Source organism: Saccoglossus kowalevskii, unplaced genomic scaffold (genome assembly GCF_978046115.1).
Source record: "Saccoglossus kowalevskii unplaced genomic scaffold, keSacKowa6.1 SCAFFOLD_57, whole genome shotgun sequence".
NCBI classification, from domain to species: domain Eukaryota; kingdom Metazoa; phylum Hemichordata; class Enteropneusta; family Harrimaniidae; genus Saccoglossus; species Saccoglossus kowalevskii.
The window spans coordinates 400151-416659 of record NW_028188624.1 but is presented as its reverse complement, the minus strand read 5'-3'; the positions used below and the strand labels follow the sequence as shown (position 1 = coordinate 416659).

Below are 16509 nucleotides of genomic sequence, written 5' to 3'. Positions count from 1 at the left end.
GATAGTGAACTAAATTTTGTGATAGGCAATGGAAAATGCCGTCATTGTTTTATAGTATACGTTGCAGGTCAAACCGGAGGTCATCGTGTAAACAAAGCGTGGGAACTTAACATTGTTTATAGCACTTGCTTTTGGTCCATCATTATTTTAGTTGGGCTCGTAGCGGCCGATTTGATGTAGAAAATGTACTCGTTACTGCTTCAATAGTATGAGTGTAAAATTGAAAATAAGATTGTGGTTTTCGTAGTTTATTTTCAAACATTATTGTTAAAAAGGAAATGATGCCATTGCAGGGATTGAACGGTCCGTGGCTAATGACGGCCAAGAGAATTTGTAATATTTTGTTGGAATTTAACATTTTGGTTATTGACGTAATATCAATTGATGAATTGATTCTTGAAGTTGTTTCTGTGTTGGCGAGATTCCGTTTTGAAGCATAAGATTTTGAAATGAACGGTCGAAATTGAAATGCTATTTTCTAGACTCTATGAAACGCCATTTCCTTTATTTTGAGGGGCAAATTTTTCTAACAGAAAAGGGTTCGAGCTTTATATTGGAGGCGCGACGCCCCCAATATTTTTGATTATTCTGGAGGCGGACATCCGGGCATTTTTCACCGCTTGCCAACCATTACCGTAAAAACAGAGGTCGAAAACTTTCAGAAAACGGGATGGTTGTTAAGACTCCTGTGAACAGTGAGTGTAACAAGATTGCCCCTGTATGTCCAACATATACGTGTTTCACCTGCGCGCGCATGTCGTTGTTGGGTGTAACGTAAACTTGCATGCGTGATATTGTGCTCCTTGGTGCACCAATCGATGTTACAAAAATAAAATTCGCTTATATCGATCATCAGTAAATAGACATGTTTGTATTTTCAGGTATGACAAAGCATAAGTATTTTTGCACACCAGCAACGTTACTACCGGGAAAGTCGTTTATGAGTGTGTCAATTGAAAGGAAAAGTTAACAATGGGTGTTTTACAGCATATGTGAGCAAGTGTTCACTAAATGTGAATTATTGTGAAATGCATGAAATGCATAACACATATCGAACAATGGTCTTGTAGTAGGTACACTGTTTTATTGCCGTAGCTAGCCACTGTTTGGACTATTTGTTTTATTTGTTTTGAAACAATTATTAGAACGCAGTGAAATTCACAGGCAAGCTATATATTATAAATATTGTACAAAGGGGCAGTGGGGTTAGAAATTCACGGAAAGATCAGTAAGGATACACTTTTTGGAAGAAAAGTCGCACTTGAAACAGTGAAGTATGTTTTCAGTATGGAAAAAGTGGCGATAATGTAAAAATCATATGGCCGTTGAGGGCGGGCTGTGTTCTATGATATAACGTATGTGATGCACTGGTCGGTGGGTTCTGGACGAAAAGATTTAACCGATTTGTTACAGGTGGTCGATGCGTGACAGATTTTTAGCTTTAAAGTGTGGTAGTCGTCGCGCCACGCATGGGCGAGATATATGGGTCTCATATAAACATAGATGGCGACTTTGACTGTTGCGCAGATTGACGAGTACTAACTGAGACGTTTCCAAGCTTTAATTAGGTAATTTTAGGTCGTTGGAAGGTATAGAATGAGTCATCAACGGTATTCATTGAAAGTTGCGCACAGGTTGAACCTCAAACTTGTGATTTCATTTAATGAGCGCAGTGGATTGTGGGGGAAATCTATGTTTATCAACACAAATGTAGCATATGCGCAGCGCAACGACCACCGCGCTTTAAGTGACAAGAAAGATATTTTATTGATGTACTTTGGAGACATAGATAGTATCGATTGGTGGAAGATGCATTTTTCCAGGCATATTTGTTTACTATCGAAAACTGTTGTAATTTGTGATAATATTTCTACAGATTTGAATGCATGGGCATCGTGATTTTTGAGTTATCTAAACAATATGGCAATGTAACTGAGCAGCCCATGTGATTGATTCATACTGGAAAACATTTAATGTTATTTGATTAAAGGGCGGTTGTCTTCGTGTGTTGCAATTTCACCTAAACAATGCATTGTAAACTCAGGACGGGACGCGACAAACCACGGCATTTGAAGTATGAATATATTAATTATGTCATTTAAAAAAAAAAGATGTTGTGGTTGCTGTTTTTCTTAATTTGTTGCGTATATATTATTTGGTATTTAAAAACGATGTGAAGTCAAGCGATGATTTTGTGTTTGACGGGCGTATTAGTTTTGCGACGGCCTTCTTCACTAGGCATATTACAATAGTTTGTGTTACTTGTTTTATGTTAGTTAAATAAATAATATTATTAAAAATAAAGCCTCATTTGTTTGAGTTAGCATATGTGTGGAAGGTATTTTAACTGTTTTAAACGAATCATCGGGGGCGGAGGTACGTCACAAGACGTTCGACGTTGCTAAGACGTTGCTAAGAACGCGGAGCGAAGAGCCGGTGGAAATTCTAGAAAACAACAGGAACTCTACTTTGAAGTAATCCTGAACACTCAAATTTATATGCGTTACACATGCGGAGGTAATTCTGTGACACTGTTCAGAGGAGTCTCGACAACCATCCCAAAGTACCGTTTTCTAAGAGTGTTCGGCCTTTGTTTTCATCGTGATGGTTGTCAAGCGGTGAAACTGCCCGGATGTCCGCCCCCCGAGGAGAGTAGTTTTGTGCGAAAGCGAAATAGCGCCTCCAAGTGACCATATTTGGGGTTATAGTTCATTAATATTCCAAGACGTGTCCGGTGAGTTGACTGTAAATTCAGATAAGTATATTATTGTTCGTAAAGCTCATTGTTTATACAGCTTTTCTTCATTTCGAATGAGTATAAGTAAGTGTAGCACTTTTCTGAAACTGTGAGCCATGTTTAATATGTAAATAGCCGTTTTCCGAGGTCACAAATTGTTTATTTCTAGCGACTGTTATTTTTGGCGGTCGCCATGTTTGATAATTTGATAGTGAAGCGTCGTTCACTACTTCACTTATCAGTATTTGGCTGTGTATAACTTGTCTGACATTTTATTATGTATTTTAACGAGTTTACAAAATTTAAAATCAGTTTGAATGTCGTTATGTTTTTATAATTACTAAAAGCGTTGAGTTTAGTCAGTTCTGTTGTTTTGCGTTGCGCATGTGCAGATAACAAAAACATGATTGTTGAATTTATTGTATTAGTCATAATGACCTAAGGTTCATGTCTTCAAATTGTACCTTACAATGTTTTTTTAGACTTTTCTGATGATTATTTCGTTAGATATTTTTTTATCTAATTTCTGTTATTGGGTATCATTTGTGTTGCCTGAAATGCTAAGTGTTCTGTCTTCTGTTTTTGTATTGTTGACATTATTTTGTTTTGTAGCTCTGTGTATAAATCTAAAGGTATATATATTATTTGTTTTGATATGTTGCTATGTTGTTGGTTTTATATGAATTTCCAAAACCAATATATTGATTGTTTATTACTTAGAGCTAACAAAAAGGACAAGTGAACTCACTTTGATGTCATTGTTACCATGACTTGGGCCAACTATTTAGTACAGTGATAATACTTAATATGTTTAACAGTTTTGCATTCATGACCAACAAGTCTAAACAACAACAGGAAGTGTTGGTAAACATTTGAAAGAAAGGGAATTAGCATACTGTCAACATGGCGATCATAATTTGCATAAAATTACATATTCAATTGAAGACAATTGCATGGATTGGGGTTTTTTGTAATGTTTTTTTCGTAACAAATTTTCCTAATTAATACTGTATTGTCAGGATTTGGCAGGAATCTGAACACTGAAATAAGAGAAATATATTCAGATTAAAACTACACTATGAAACCATACAAGTTCTTGTGTCACTTACACTGGGCCACTGGCAGCGATCAGGGAAAAAAACAAGGTGACTGAGATAGCCATTTGGAAGAAAAATGTCTGCAAATAAAACTAACACTGTTTAAACTATCGTAGTTCACTCATAAAAGATTCTTAGATTGTAAATCAATGTACAAAATGAACTTGTGAAACATTCCAAGATTTTGACGCCATGTTGGACATCATCACATGCAGACTTGTGATCCCCCTACTCAAACAATGAACATTTTGTACAATAACTTATTATTTAACTTACATAAATTATAACAATGTAAACTATAAATACTAATTTAACAATGTGTTATAGTAAAATATAATTCCTTTTGTTTTTCCAGCATTTTTCCCTAACTATTATGACAAACTCAGTCAAAATGGCTGGCATAATAATTGCAGTTCCACATTAACATAACCAAACACTAATGTAGTAACAAATACTAACATTTTAGATCATTTGGATTTAAGTTTTTGGGGTACAAAATGTCGTGGTAAATTTTAATTCAGAGACGGTAAATTTGTCAAGAAAAGAAAGTATCAGTATTTTAATTTTTTTTGAGAACAAGGAAACCTTGAGTATCAAACAACATTCGTACAGAAGTCACGCTTAATGAGATGGTAATGTAGATAGTAATATAAGCGATGGTTGGACATACATCAAAGTGAAGTCAATGGATAATTACCATATCTAACAATAAAGTTTCCTAATCATTCTTCTCGTAACTGTGATAGTATGTAGTATTCTTACTTCAGTGATTTTAATGAACTCTAGCACTTGTATATGAATGGTCAGTTGCATCACAGTGCCTGTATTCCCGATCTGGGAACTGCTAGCGTTTTTTTGTGTGGAATTGTGTTGTGAGAAACCAAAATGTTAACACCTGGTTTAAGGGAGTAAGGTCAGACAGATTACTATACAGTTGGTATATTTATGAGTATTAATTAAATTAATTTTTCAGTTCACATTGTGTTGGGTTGTGAACTACCTGGGCCAATGTTTTCCACAGAATTTTTCAGTACACATTGTGTTGGATTCTGGACTATCTGCGCCAATGTTTTTCATGGTATTTGTCAGTACACATTGTGTTGGATTCTGAACTACCTTGGCCAATGTTTTCTATGGTATTTCTCAGTACACATGGTGTTGGCTTCTGGACTATCTGCGCCAATGTTTTTCATGGTATTTGTCAGTACACATTGTGTTGGCTTCTGAACTATCTGGGCCAATGTTTTCCATAGTATTTCTCAGTAGACATTGTGTTGGATTCTGAACTATCTGGGTGAATGTTTTCCATGGTATTTCTCAGTACACATGGTGTTGGGTTCTGAACCACCTTGGCCAATGGTTTTTCATGGTATTTCTAAGTGCACATTATGTTGGGTTGTGAACTACGTGGGCCAATGTTTTCCATATTATTTTTCAGTACACATTGTGTTGGGTTCTTAACTATCTGTGCCAATGTTTTTCATGGTATTTTAAAGTACACATTGTGTTGGGTTCTGAACTATCTGGGCCGATGTTTTTCATGGTATTTCTCAGTACACATTTTGTTGGGTTCTGAAATATCTGGGTCAATATTTTTCATCGTATTTCTCAGTACACATTGCGTTGGGTACTGAACTACCTGGGGCAATGTTTTCCATATTATTTTTCAGTACACAAAGGGTTTGGTTCTTAACTATCTGGGCCAATGTTTTTCTTGGTCTTTTTCAGTACACATTGCGTTGGGTTCTGAACTACATGGGGCAATGTTTTCCATATTATTTTTCAGTACACATTGTGTTTGGTTCTGAACTGTCTGGGCCAATGTTTTCCACATTATTTTTCAGTACACATTGTGTTTGGTTCTTAACTATCTGGGCCAATGTTTTCCATATTATTTTTCAGTACACATTGTGTTTGGTTCTGAACTACCTGGGCCATTGTTTGTCATGGTATTTTTCAGTACACATGGTGTTGGGTTCTGAACTTCCTAGGCCAATGTTTTTCAGAGTATTGTTCAGTACACATTGTGTTGGGTTTTGAACTATATGTACCTGGGCCAATGTTTTCCATGGTATTTCTCAGTACACATGATGTTGCGTTTTGAACTATCTGGGCCAATGTTTTTTATGGTTTTTTCAGTACACAGTGTGTTGGGTTTTGAACTACCTCGGCCAATGTTTTCCATATTATTTTTCAGTATACATTGTGTTTGGTTCTCAACTACCTGGGCGATTGTTTTCTATGGTATTTCTCAGTACACATGGTGTTGGGTTTTGAACTACCTGGGCCAATGTTTGTCATGGTATTTTCCAGTGCACATTGTGTTGGGTTTTGTACTACCTGGGCCAATGTTTTGCATATTATTTTTCAGTATACATTGTGTTTGGTTCTGAACTACCTGGGCCTATGTTGTCCATGGTATTTGTCAGTACACACTTTGTTTGGATCTTAACAATCAGGGCCAATGTTTTCGATATTATTTTTGAGTACACATGGTGTCAGGTTCTTAACTACCTGGGCCAATGTTTTTTATGGTATTTTTCACTAGACATTGTGTTTGGTTCTTAACCATGAGGGCCAATGTTTTCCATATTATTTTTCAGTACACATTGTGTTTGGTTCTTAACCATGAGGGCCAATGTTTTTCATGGTATTTGTCAGTACACATTTTGTTTGGTTCTTAACTATCAGGGCCAGTGTTTTTCATGGTATTTTTAAGTACACATTGTGTTGGGTTCTGAACTGTCTGGGCCAATGTTTTTCATGGTATTTTTCAGTACACATTGTGTTGGGTTCTGAACTACCTGGGCCAATGTTTTCCATATTATTTTTCAGTACACATTGTGTTTGGTTCTTAACTACCTGGGCCAATGTTTTCCATATTATTTTTCAGTACACATTGTGTTTGGTTCTTAACTACCTGGGCCAATGTTTTCCATATCATTTTTCAGTACACATTGTGTTTGGTTCTGAACTACCTGGGCCAATGTTTTCCATATTATTTTTCAGTACACATTGTGTTTGGTTCTTAACTATCTGTGCCAATGTTTTTCATGGTATTTTTAAGTACACATTGGGTTGGGTTCTGAACTGTCTGGGCCAATGTTTTTCATGGTATATTTCAGTGCACATTGTGTTTGGTTCTCAACTACCTGGGCCAATGTTTTCCATATTATTTTTCAGTACACATTGTGTTTGGTTCTGAACTGTCTGGGCCAATGTTTTTCATGGTATATTTCAGTGCACATTGTGTCAGGTAGACTTGTCAGGCTGCTTGTTATAAATTTGCATTAATAACTTTTTCATTTTTATTCTGTAGTTGATGATAATCGTATACATGCTAAGGTAAGTGCATATTTGCTGCAGACTCTTGGTATACAATGTCGGACAAGACTATATACATAGAGAGATCCATGTGTTGTGCAGTACTCACTCCGTAGGCGGATGCACGTGTACAATTTTTTTAAGTTATGCATATATTCATACAAGTTGGTTTGAATTTTTTTTTTTTTTTAACATGATGTGAGATTCATGGCTACCAGTCGGTGATTTTGAATCTTAATTGAGAGAAAAATAAGATGCATTTCAGAATGCACATTAATCTAAAACTACTGATAATTTAGCATCATTCTAACCCCAGTAACTTCAATTTACAATTTCCAATAGATCATTGCTTTCTTCTGTAGTAATCAGTCTCTTTTATTGGATATATGGTCCGTAGCGCATAAAATATCACTCCTGGGAAATTATCATTGAGGAATATGTCACTTTAAATGTTCATTATTTTACCACTGCACAGTAACATCTCTTCAGTATTGATTAAACCTACAAAGTTAGTAGGCAGTCAGATATTGAAAACACAAAATGTTGAAGTATGGTTATTTGTAAATAGATTTTGCTGCATTTAAATAAAGTTTACCCATTTAGGCCAGTTACAATAAATGGTGTACTTCTGTATTGTGTTAGTAACTACAAAGAATCTAGACTTGATTCCAATTTAAGCCCCATTAGATTGGAAAATTTGGAAAATGATGCCAACATTATGATGTATATATACTATGAGGTGGCTTCAACGTCGTTTGTCTGTTGTAAACTTTGGGGGTTTCTTATAGAAACCATTTAATATAACTTGTTATTTATTGAATAGTCTTGAGTATGTTACCTAAGACCTTGGTAATGTATAAATATATTGAAATTATATCTTTCAGATGCCACGAAAGAAGAATTGGAAGAGAAGTGAAGCAATGAAGAGAAGATCAGCTGTGGACAAATCTGCTCCACATTCAAGCAATGTCCCATCTGTGCTGGGTGTCATCCCAGCTGAAGAGTTAAAATGGGATGTTAACGTTTCTGCAAATACTGTCCCTCAGGACGCAAATATTACTGCAAATATTGTCCCTCGGGACGTAAATACTATTGTCAATATTGTCCCTCGGGACGTAAATACTACTGCAAATATTGTCCCTCGGGACGCAAATACTACTGCAAATACTGTCCCTTGGGACGCAAATATTATTGCAAATATCGTCCCTCCGGACGCAAATACTTCAGATAATACTGTCCTTGTGAATGATGATAAAGATAACTTCTTGAAAGATGGAAATGGTTCTGTAATTGAAGAAGGCATGGTGTCTAAATTGATATTTGATACAGAAGGCACAAATAATCAGTGGACAGGTAATGATATAAATCCAATATTTTCAGTGCAAGGCAGTTTCCATCAAGGTGATTCTCAATTTCTGGATAACAGTGGCAAACAGTGTGTTGCTAACAGCCTAGTTTCTATTATATTTAGTCAAATAAGACATGTAGAATATTGGCATAAAGATGATCTTGATGTGATACTGCAAACAGGTAATGAATTATATGGGTTTTTACAGCGTTCTACAACAATGCAGTCTGCTTTTTTACTAGTGACTGAATTACCTCAGATACTAGATTTATTTGACACACAGTTTACTTTGAGTATTGGTGAATCATTAACTGGAATCATTGGGCAAACTGATAGTGAGATTTCTTTCGTAATGTCTCTTGATAATGCAATAATTTTATCATTGACTGAATATAATGCTTGTTTTATTAATTTTGGAGGTGCTGTATTTGCTGTTATCAAAAAAGATGGATACTACTGGGTATTTGACTCTCATTCAAGAGATGCTAATGGTATGGTCACACCAGATGGCACTAGTGTATTACTGCAGTTTCCAAGTATTGAGGTAGTGTATAAACAGTGTTGTAAACTTGCAGACTCTATGCATTTCAGTCAGCTTGAACAGTTTGAAGTTACAGGTATAAATATCAATGAAGATGAATGCCGTAGTGTTTGCTTTGAATCTGATAACCAGGATCAGTCTGCAGATGAAGTGCTGATTTGTGAAAGTGAGAGTACTCCACTGGTTTATCGTCCTTTGACTTTGCTACTTAGAAACAGTTTGTGTGATGAACTAAGAATTTTGAATGAAGACCTTGCTGAACACGGAAATATTAGTGTCGGTACGGAAATAGGTGATCCATGTGTTACTCAGCCTATCCAAGGTGATGGTAACTGTTTTTTTAGAGCCTTGTCATATGCCATTTCCGGTAATGAAAATAATCACAGGAAGATGAGAATGAGCATTGTACGGCACCTGATGGACAATGATTCAGCATTTTATTCCTACTTAAGACCTGGTTATGAGTCAGTTGCTGACTATGTGAGTTCATCACGTATGCGTTATTCAAGAACTTGGGCAACGGAAGTTGAAATATTTGCAGCTGCTGATTTTTTGAAGACAGATATTTGTACATTCACCCGGAATAAATGGCTAGAATATTCAAACCGTCAGATTAATAAAAATGCAGCTAATAACGGGAAAGCAATATACCTGAAACACTGCAATGAGATACATTATGAAGTTGTACAATGTGTAAAGCCACCAGGAACTGTGATATGTGAATGTTCTCATAATGTTCAACCACAAGTAAAACAATCTACTACAAGTAAGAGAACCATATACAGTACAATTAATTGTTTTTCAAGTTGTGACTTGAAAGTTGCAGATAAACAATGTATACCAGTGACCAATTCATTTGATTGTTTACCATCTACTTGTTACTCAACATTAGGTAAAAGATTAAAAAGAAAAGGCAGACGTGCAAATAATAAAACCCGTAGAGATAATTACCGGAGAAAAAAAGCTATGGATCAAAAGCTGAAATATACCGATGATGGTTGTCAAACAAAGAAATGTAAATTGCAGGATATTGTTCGATACCATACTGAAAACAGATTCCGTGAAATAAAGAAATTACAAAGTAGATCTGTATACAAAGATAATGCTACCTTAAGAAGAGCAAAGAGGGAACATAGCATTAAGAAATATGCAGAAAATGAGTCTCACAGGGAAGCTGTAAAACGACGAAGTGTTAACAAATATGGAGAGAATGAGTCCCACAGGGAAGCTGTAAAGCGACAAAGTGTTAGCAAATATGGAGAGAATGAGTCCCACAGGGAAGCTGTAAAGCGACGAAGTGTAAACAAATATGGAGAGAATGAGTCCCACAGGGAAGCTGTAAAGCGACGAAGTGTTAACAAATATGGAGAGAATGAGTCCCACAGGGAAGCTGTGAAGCGACAAAGTGTTAACAAATATGGAGAGAATGAATCCCACAGGGAAGCTGTGAAGCGACGAAGTGTTAACAAATATGGAGAGAATGAATCCCACAGGGAAGTTGTAAAGCGACAAAGTGTTAACAAATATGGAGAGAATGAGTCCCACAGGGAAGCTGTAAAGCGACGAAGTGTAAACAAATATGGAGAGAATGAGTCCCACAGGGAAGCTGTGAAGCGACAAAGTGTTAACAAATATGGAGAGAATGAGTCCCACAGGGAAGCTGTAAAGACACGCAGTATTAAAAAATATAAAGATAATGAATCACACAAAGAAATAGTTAAATCTAAAGTGACTGCTTTTAGGTTATCACAAATGAATAAGAAGAAAATCATAGATACAGTTATAAATGAATTCCGTAGTGAAACTAAAGATGGTCCAGAGTACGTCTGTTCTGTATGCCATCGTCGTCTTTTCAAAAATCAAGTTCTTGAATGTAAAAAAGAAATGTATTCAAGAAGAATAAATAGTGTGTCAAGTGTTGCTGAGAAATGTATTACTGAAGACTATCTTCATAAGTGTACTATGACATGCAATAATGATTGTGTCTCTTCTAGAAGTTCTGAAACAAAATTATGGATATGTTATACCTGTCATCGTAAAATTCTGAATGGGAATATGCCTGCTGAAGCAGTTGCCAATAACCTCCATCTGAATCCTATTCCTGAAGAATTATGCTGCTTAAACTCACTTGAACAACACCTCATTTGTTTGCATATTCCATTTATGAAGATGTTGGCTTTACCTAAAGGTGGTCAAAATGGTGTCCATGGACCTGTGGTTTGCGTTCCATCTAGCATCGATAAAGCGATATCTGTTTTACCAAGATGCGAGGTGGATGATCAAATGATTAGAGTAAAATTAAAGAGAAAATTGTCATATAAAGGCCATTATCAATATCAGTTTGTCAATGATTCTCATATTAAAACTGCTTTAGAATATCTGCATGTCAACAATAAGTGGTATAATAATGTGCGTTTCAATGAAACTTGGACAAATCCGCTAGCAAGAATTGATGAAGAGGTGGAAGAAGTATGTGATGCAGATGATAGCTTATCACCACTTGCCAATTCAAATTCTGAATCACACGACAATGAAGATCATGAGAAAGAGCGACATGGAATGTTTCATGATACATGTTTGCAACCTGTTGACATAGCACAGGAAGTTCTTGATCAGCATTTTGATAACATTGCTTGTGTTGCTCCTGCTGAGGGAAATAGTCCAGTAAAAATGTTGGAAGATGAAGGCAATGAAGCTAAATCATTTCCTGTATTGTATCCTTCAGGGTCACCAACTTTTCATGATAAGCGTGAGGAAAGGATTACACTTGCACGATATCTACATGGTCGTTTAATGAATGCAGATGGTAGATTTGCCAGAAATACTGATTTTATATTTTATGCGCAGTATTTATCAGAGGTACAGCAGGTTATTTCTAATGTGTCGATTGCATTACGAAAAGGTTCTGGTAAAGCTTGTGACAAAAGTGTCACTGCATCGACTTTGATAGATACACAGTCACTGAAAAAACTTCTGGAATATGATGAAGGTTATAAATTTATGAAACCCATCCGAGGTACACCACCTTTTTGGCAGAGTGCACAGAAGGATCTATTTGCAATGATAAGACAATTAGGCATACCTACTTGGTTCTGCTCATTTTCATCAGCTGACATGAGATGGCCTGAAATGATTGAAAGTATTCTCCGAGAAGAAGGTGATAGTCGTTTTGCTGAAGATCTTGATTGGTCTGAAAAGTGTGCGCTATTGAAGAAGAATCCTGTAACAGCTGCCCGAATGTTTGACCGTAGATTTCATTGTTTTTTGAAAAAGATTATTTTATCACCTGCAGAGCCTATTGGAAAGATTAAAGATTATTTTCATAGAGTTGAGTTTCAACAGCGTGGCTCACCTCATACTCACTGTCTATTTTGGGTTGAAGATGCGCCTACTATTGATAAAGACCCTGATGAACAGGTGACAGAGTTTGTAGATAAATATGTAACCTGTGAAATACCGTCTCAGGAACATGATGAAGAGCTATATGAAATTGTGAATAGTGTTCAGAAACACAGTACAAGGCATTCTAAAAGTTGTAGAAAACAAGGTACTGAATGTCGGTTCAATTTTCCACGTCCACCTTCCAAAGGAACATTCATCTCTCGAGCTAATGGTCTTAATGGTAGCGAGGATAATGACAAGGATAATATTGAATCTGAGGACGTAGATGATATTGATATAGAAAGTGATGAACATGATGCAGCACCTTTGCCAAAGGAAATGACTAATGCTGAAGCAAAGTCAATTTTGACCAAGATTTGGAATGCACTTTTACATTCTGAAATTGAGTTTTATACAGTAGACGACTTGTTCAACAACATTGGAATATCTCAAGATGTTTTTGAAAGGGCTTATAGTAAATTGACAAAGAAAACCAGTGTAGTTTTGCAAAGACAACCCAATGCTGTTTGGGTGAACCAGTATAATAAAGATCTTCTGCAATGCTGGAATGCAAACATTGACATACAATTCATAGTTGATGCTTACAGTTGTATTGTTTACATTATCAGTTACATCTCAAAAGCTGAAAGAGAAATGGGATTATTATTGGATCATGCACAGAGAGAAGCTTCAAATGAAGGAAATGTGGATGCACAATTAGCAATGAAAAAGTTGGGAGGTGTATATCTTCACAACAGAGAGCTTGGTGCTCAGGAAGCTGTATATAGGGTGTGTAATTTGAAGTTAAAAGAAGGATCAAGAAAAGTTCATTTTATTCCGACTGGAGAAAATCCAATCAAAATGAGTTTACCTTTAGAAGTTCTTCAAAAGAAATGTAAAGGTGGCAACTTGAGTAAAGATGATATTTGGATGACAAGTATGGTTGATCGTTACAAAAACAGACCAAAAGATCTTTATTTTGATATCCTGTGTCTTGCAAGTTTTGTTTCTGAATATCGTATTTTATCGACATCAGAGGCTTCAAAAAAAGGAAAAAATGCTGTTCCTTTAGAAAATGGTCTTGGCTACGTGATGAAAAGATCTCGAACAGAACCGGCAGTAGTGAGGTATCCTCGATTTTCTGTCTCAAAACATCCAGAAAAACATTATCAAAGTATTCTTCAACTTTTCCTGCCTTATCGAGCTGACTTTCAGTTGAAACCAAGAACTTTTGAGTCATTTGAAGAGTTCTATGAAAATGGTGCTGTGAAAGTCGGGGTCAATAAAGTTGAAACTGTCAAAGCCATTGTGAACAGAAACAGGGCATTGTTTGAGAAAGAAGCTGATGCAATTGAGGAAGCAGAGAAAATAATGGAAAAACATCCTTCCTTGGAAGATGCATGGGCTCAAATTCACTCAGAATCTGAGTTGCAAAGATTAGAATGTAAAGAAAATGCACCACCAGATTCTTTATCGGAGAATGGCGATATTGATGATTCAATTCCTGATTTGCTTCCAAAATCTGAAAATGGTAGTTCCTCTGATGTATATCTGCATTGTGGAATATCTAGAGATGATGCAAACATATTGATGAGGTCCTTAAATTACCAGCAGTTAGACATATTTTACACGGTCCGAGAATGGTGCTTGAATACAGTTAATGGTGAAAGCATAGACCCTTTTTACATGTTTCTAACTGGTGGAGCAGGTACTGGTAAATCTCATTTAGTCAAGGCTATATACTATGAAGCTTCACGAATTCTTGCTCGTGCTCTACCAAATCCAGATGACATATCTGTTCTATTGACAGCACCAACAGGTGTTGCCGCATTCAATATAAATGCAGGCACAATACATAGTACCTTTTCGATAGCGATTGATGCAAAATTACCATATCAACCACTTGGAGAAGAGAAAATGAACACACTGCGTTCAAAAATGGCTAGTCTTAAGATTCTCATTATTGATGAAATTTCAATGGTTGATAAGAAGCTTCTTGGATATGTGCATGGAAGATTGAGGCAGATAAAACAAACCCGTGACTATTCACCATTTGGTGGTGTTTCTGTGATTGCTGTTGGTGACTTTTACCAGTTAGCACCTGTGAAAGGTAAAGCTTTGTATGTTAACAGTGAAGGTGTTGATCTTTGGAATGATTATTTCTCCATTGCTGAATTAACTGATGTGGTAAGGCAACAGAATTTGGAATTTGTAGCAACATTAAATAACATTAGAACAAGAACAAGAGTAGAGGAATTAGAACCAGAATCTGTTAAAATGCTTCAGGACTGTGAAACTGGTGAAGATAGTGATGGAATTCATATTTTTGCCACTAATAAACAGGTTGATGAATGCAATGTCACAAAGCTGCACTTTAAATGTAATGACCCTGTATGTATTGAGGCAGAAGACTTTGGTAGAAATCCTAAAACAAAAAAAATGGAGAAACAGGATGTGCAGTTTGCTAAAGTCTACAATACAAATTTACCGAAGTCAATCACTTTGGCTATAGGTGCTCGTGTGATGTTAATTAAAAACGTTGATGTATCAGATGGTCTGGTAAATGGTGTATTTGGCACAGTAGCCCATATATGCTTAACTCCTGGTGAAAACTTTCCTTCTGGTATATATGTTGTGTTCGACAACGAGAAAATTGGAAACAATGTACGAAAACAATCAGAAGAATTTTCTTTATTACCGAAGAACAGTACATTGATAAAACCCCAGGAAGATAGAGTGAACAATGGAGGCGGTATTAGACGTCAATTTCCCTTAAAACTTGCCTATGCATGCACAGTACACAAGGTGCAAGGAATAACTGTGGAGAAAGCTGTAGTTACATTGGACAAAATGTTTGCAGGAGGACAAGCTTATGTGGCATTGAGCCGCGTGAAGACAGTAGATGGACTAATTATCAGAGGATTCAAGGAATCTGTGATATATTGCAATGACAAGATCAAAGACGCTGTTTCAACCATGCCCAAGTTTATCACCTTGTCAGAAAAAAAATCAAATATAGATTCGTCATATACCATCATGCTTCACAACATAGAGGGTATATATGCACACATTGAAGATTTGAAACATAACAAATTTTTAAATGCAGACTTTATTTGTTTGACAGAAACATGGTTGTCAAATACTGATACACTTGATATATTGCAACTACATGATTACAACTTTCAGCACAAGTCCAGATCACTATCTTATAATAATTTCAATGAGAACACAGCTGACTTGGCACAACAAGCTCATGGTGGAGTATGTGTGTATTCCAGAACAGAAAACACTGTTGAATTCCTGAATCTGCCTGTGAGCAATTTAGAATATCTGGCTTTTTATGTGACTGATGCAAGACTCGCTATCGCTGTTGTGTACAGACCTTCATCATACAAAGCTGATACATTTAGGAAAAGTCTATTGTGTTTGGTAACAGAACTGGAAAAAATCCCTGGTGGTAACATCATTCTTGGTGATTTTAATGAAAATCTCCTTCTGTGTTCTGGTGTGAGGAAGATCATGGAAGGAAGAGGATACACACAATATGTAACACAAACAACTACAGAAAGTGGAACACTATTAGACCATGTTTATGCAAAGTGGAAAGAAATTATTAGTGTGGAAGTTATGCAGACATATTATGGTTTTCATGAGGCAGTTTGTGTTAAGTTATGAGCAACCAAATTGCTGAATGAAGGTTATAGGTGGTGTGGGGGCAATTGGGATTTTTAACATTGAGTTGAAATATGCATATCATATCTGTTGACATGTCACATGATTGACTTTACTATTTTTACTATTTACATATTTGCTGCATTTTGTATATGACATCTACTCTGTAATTCACCTGTACAAGCATGTCAAAAAGTTAAGGCCACTATTTCTGATATTTCCACACATTTGTCAAGTTTGAATAATACTGAATAACAAGAAGAAGAGTGACTGCTCATCCAACGTGTGCATACAGATATAAATTGTGACAGAGAGAAGTTAATTATTTGTCACTGTCAATTCAGACCATACGGTACACATGTAATAGCTCAACTATTTACACCTGTGTAATTGTTCCAAGTTTTAGCAG

At 36.2% G+C, this 16509-nt stretch overlaps 1 protein-coding gene across 1 annotated transcript; it reads left to right on the top strand.

The window, feature by feature from the left end:
- Positions 1-9086: 9086 nt before the first annotated feature.
- Positions 9087-16103, top strand: LOC100373785 (uncharacterized). The gene has a single exon (XM_006820807.2). It carries the CDS (start codon positions 9087-9089, stop codon positions 16101-16103), a length of 7017 nt encoding a protein of 2338 aa, XP_006820870.2.
- The last annotated feature ends 406 nt before the right edge of the window (positions 16104-16509 follow it).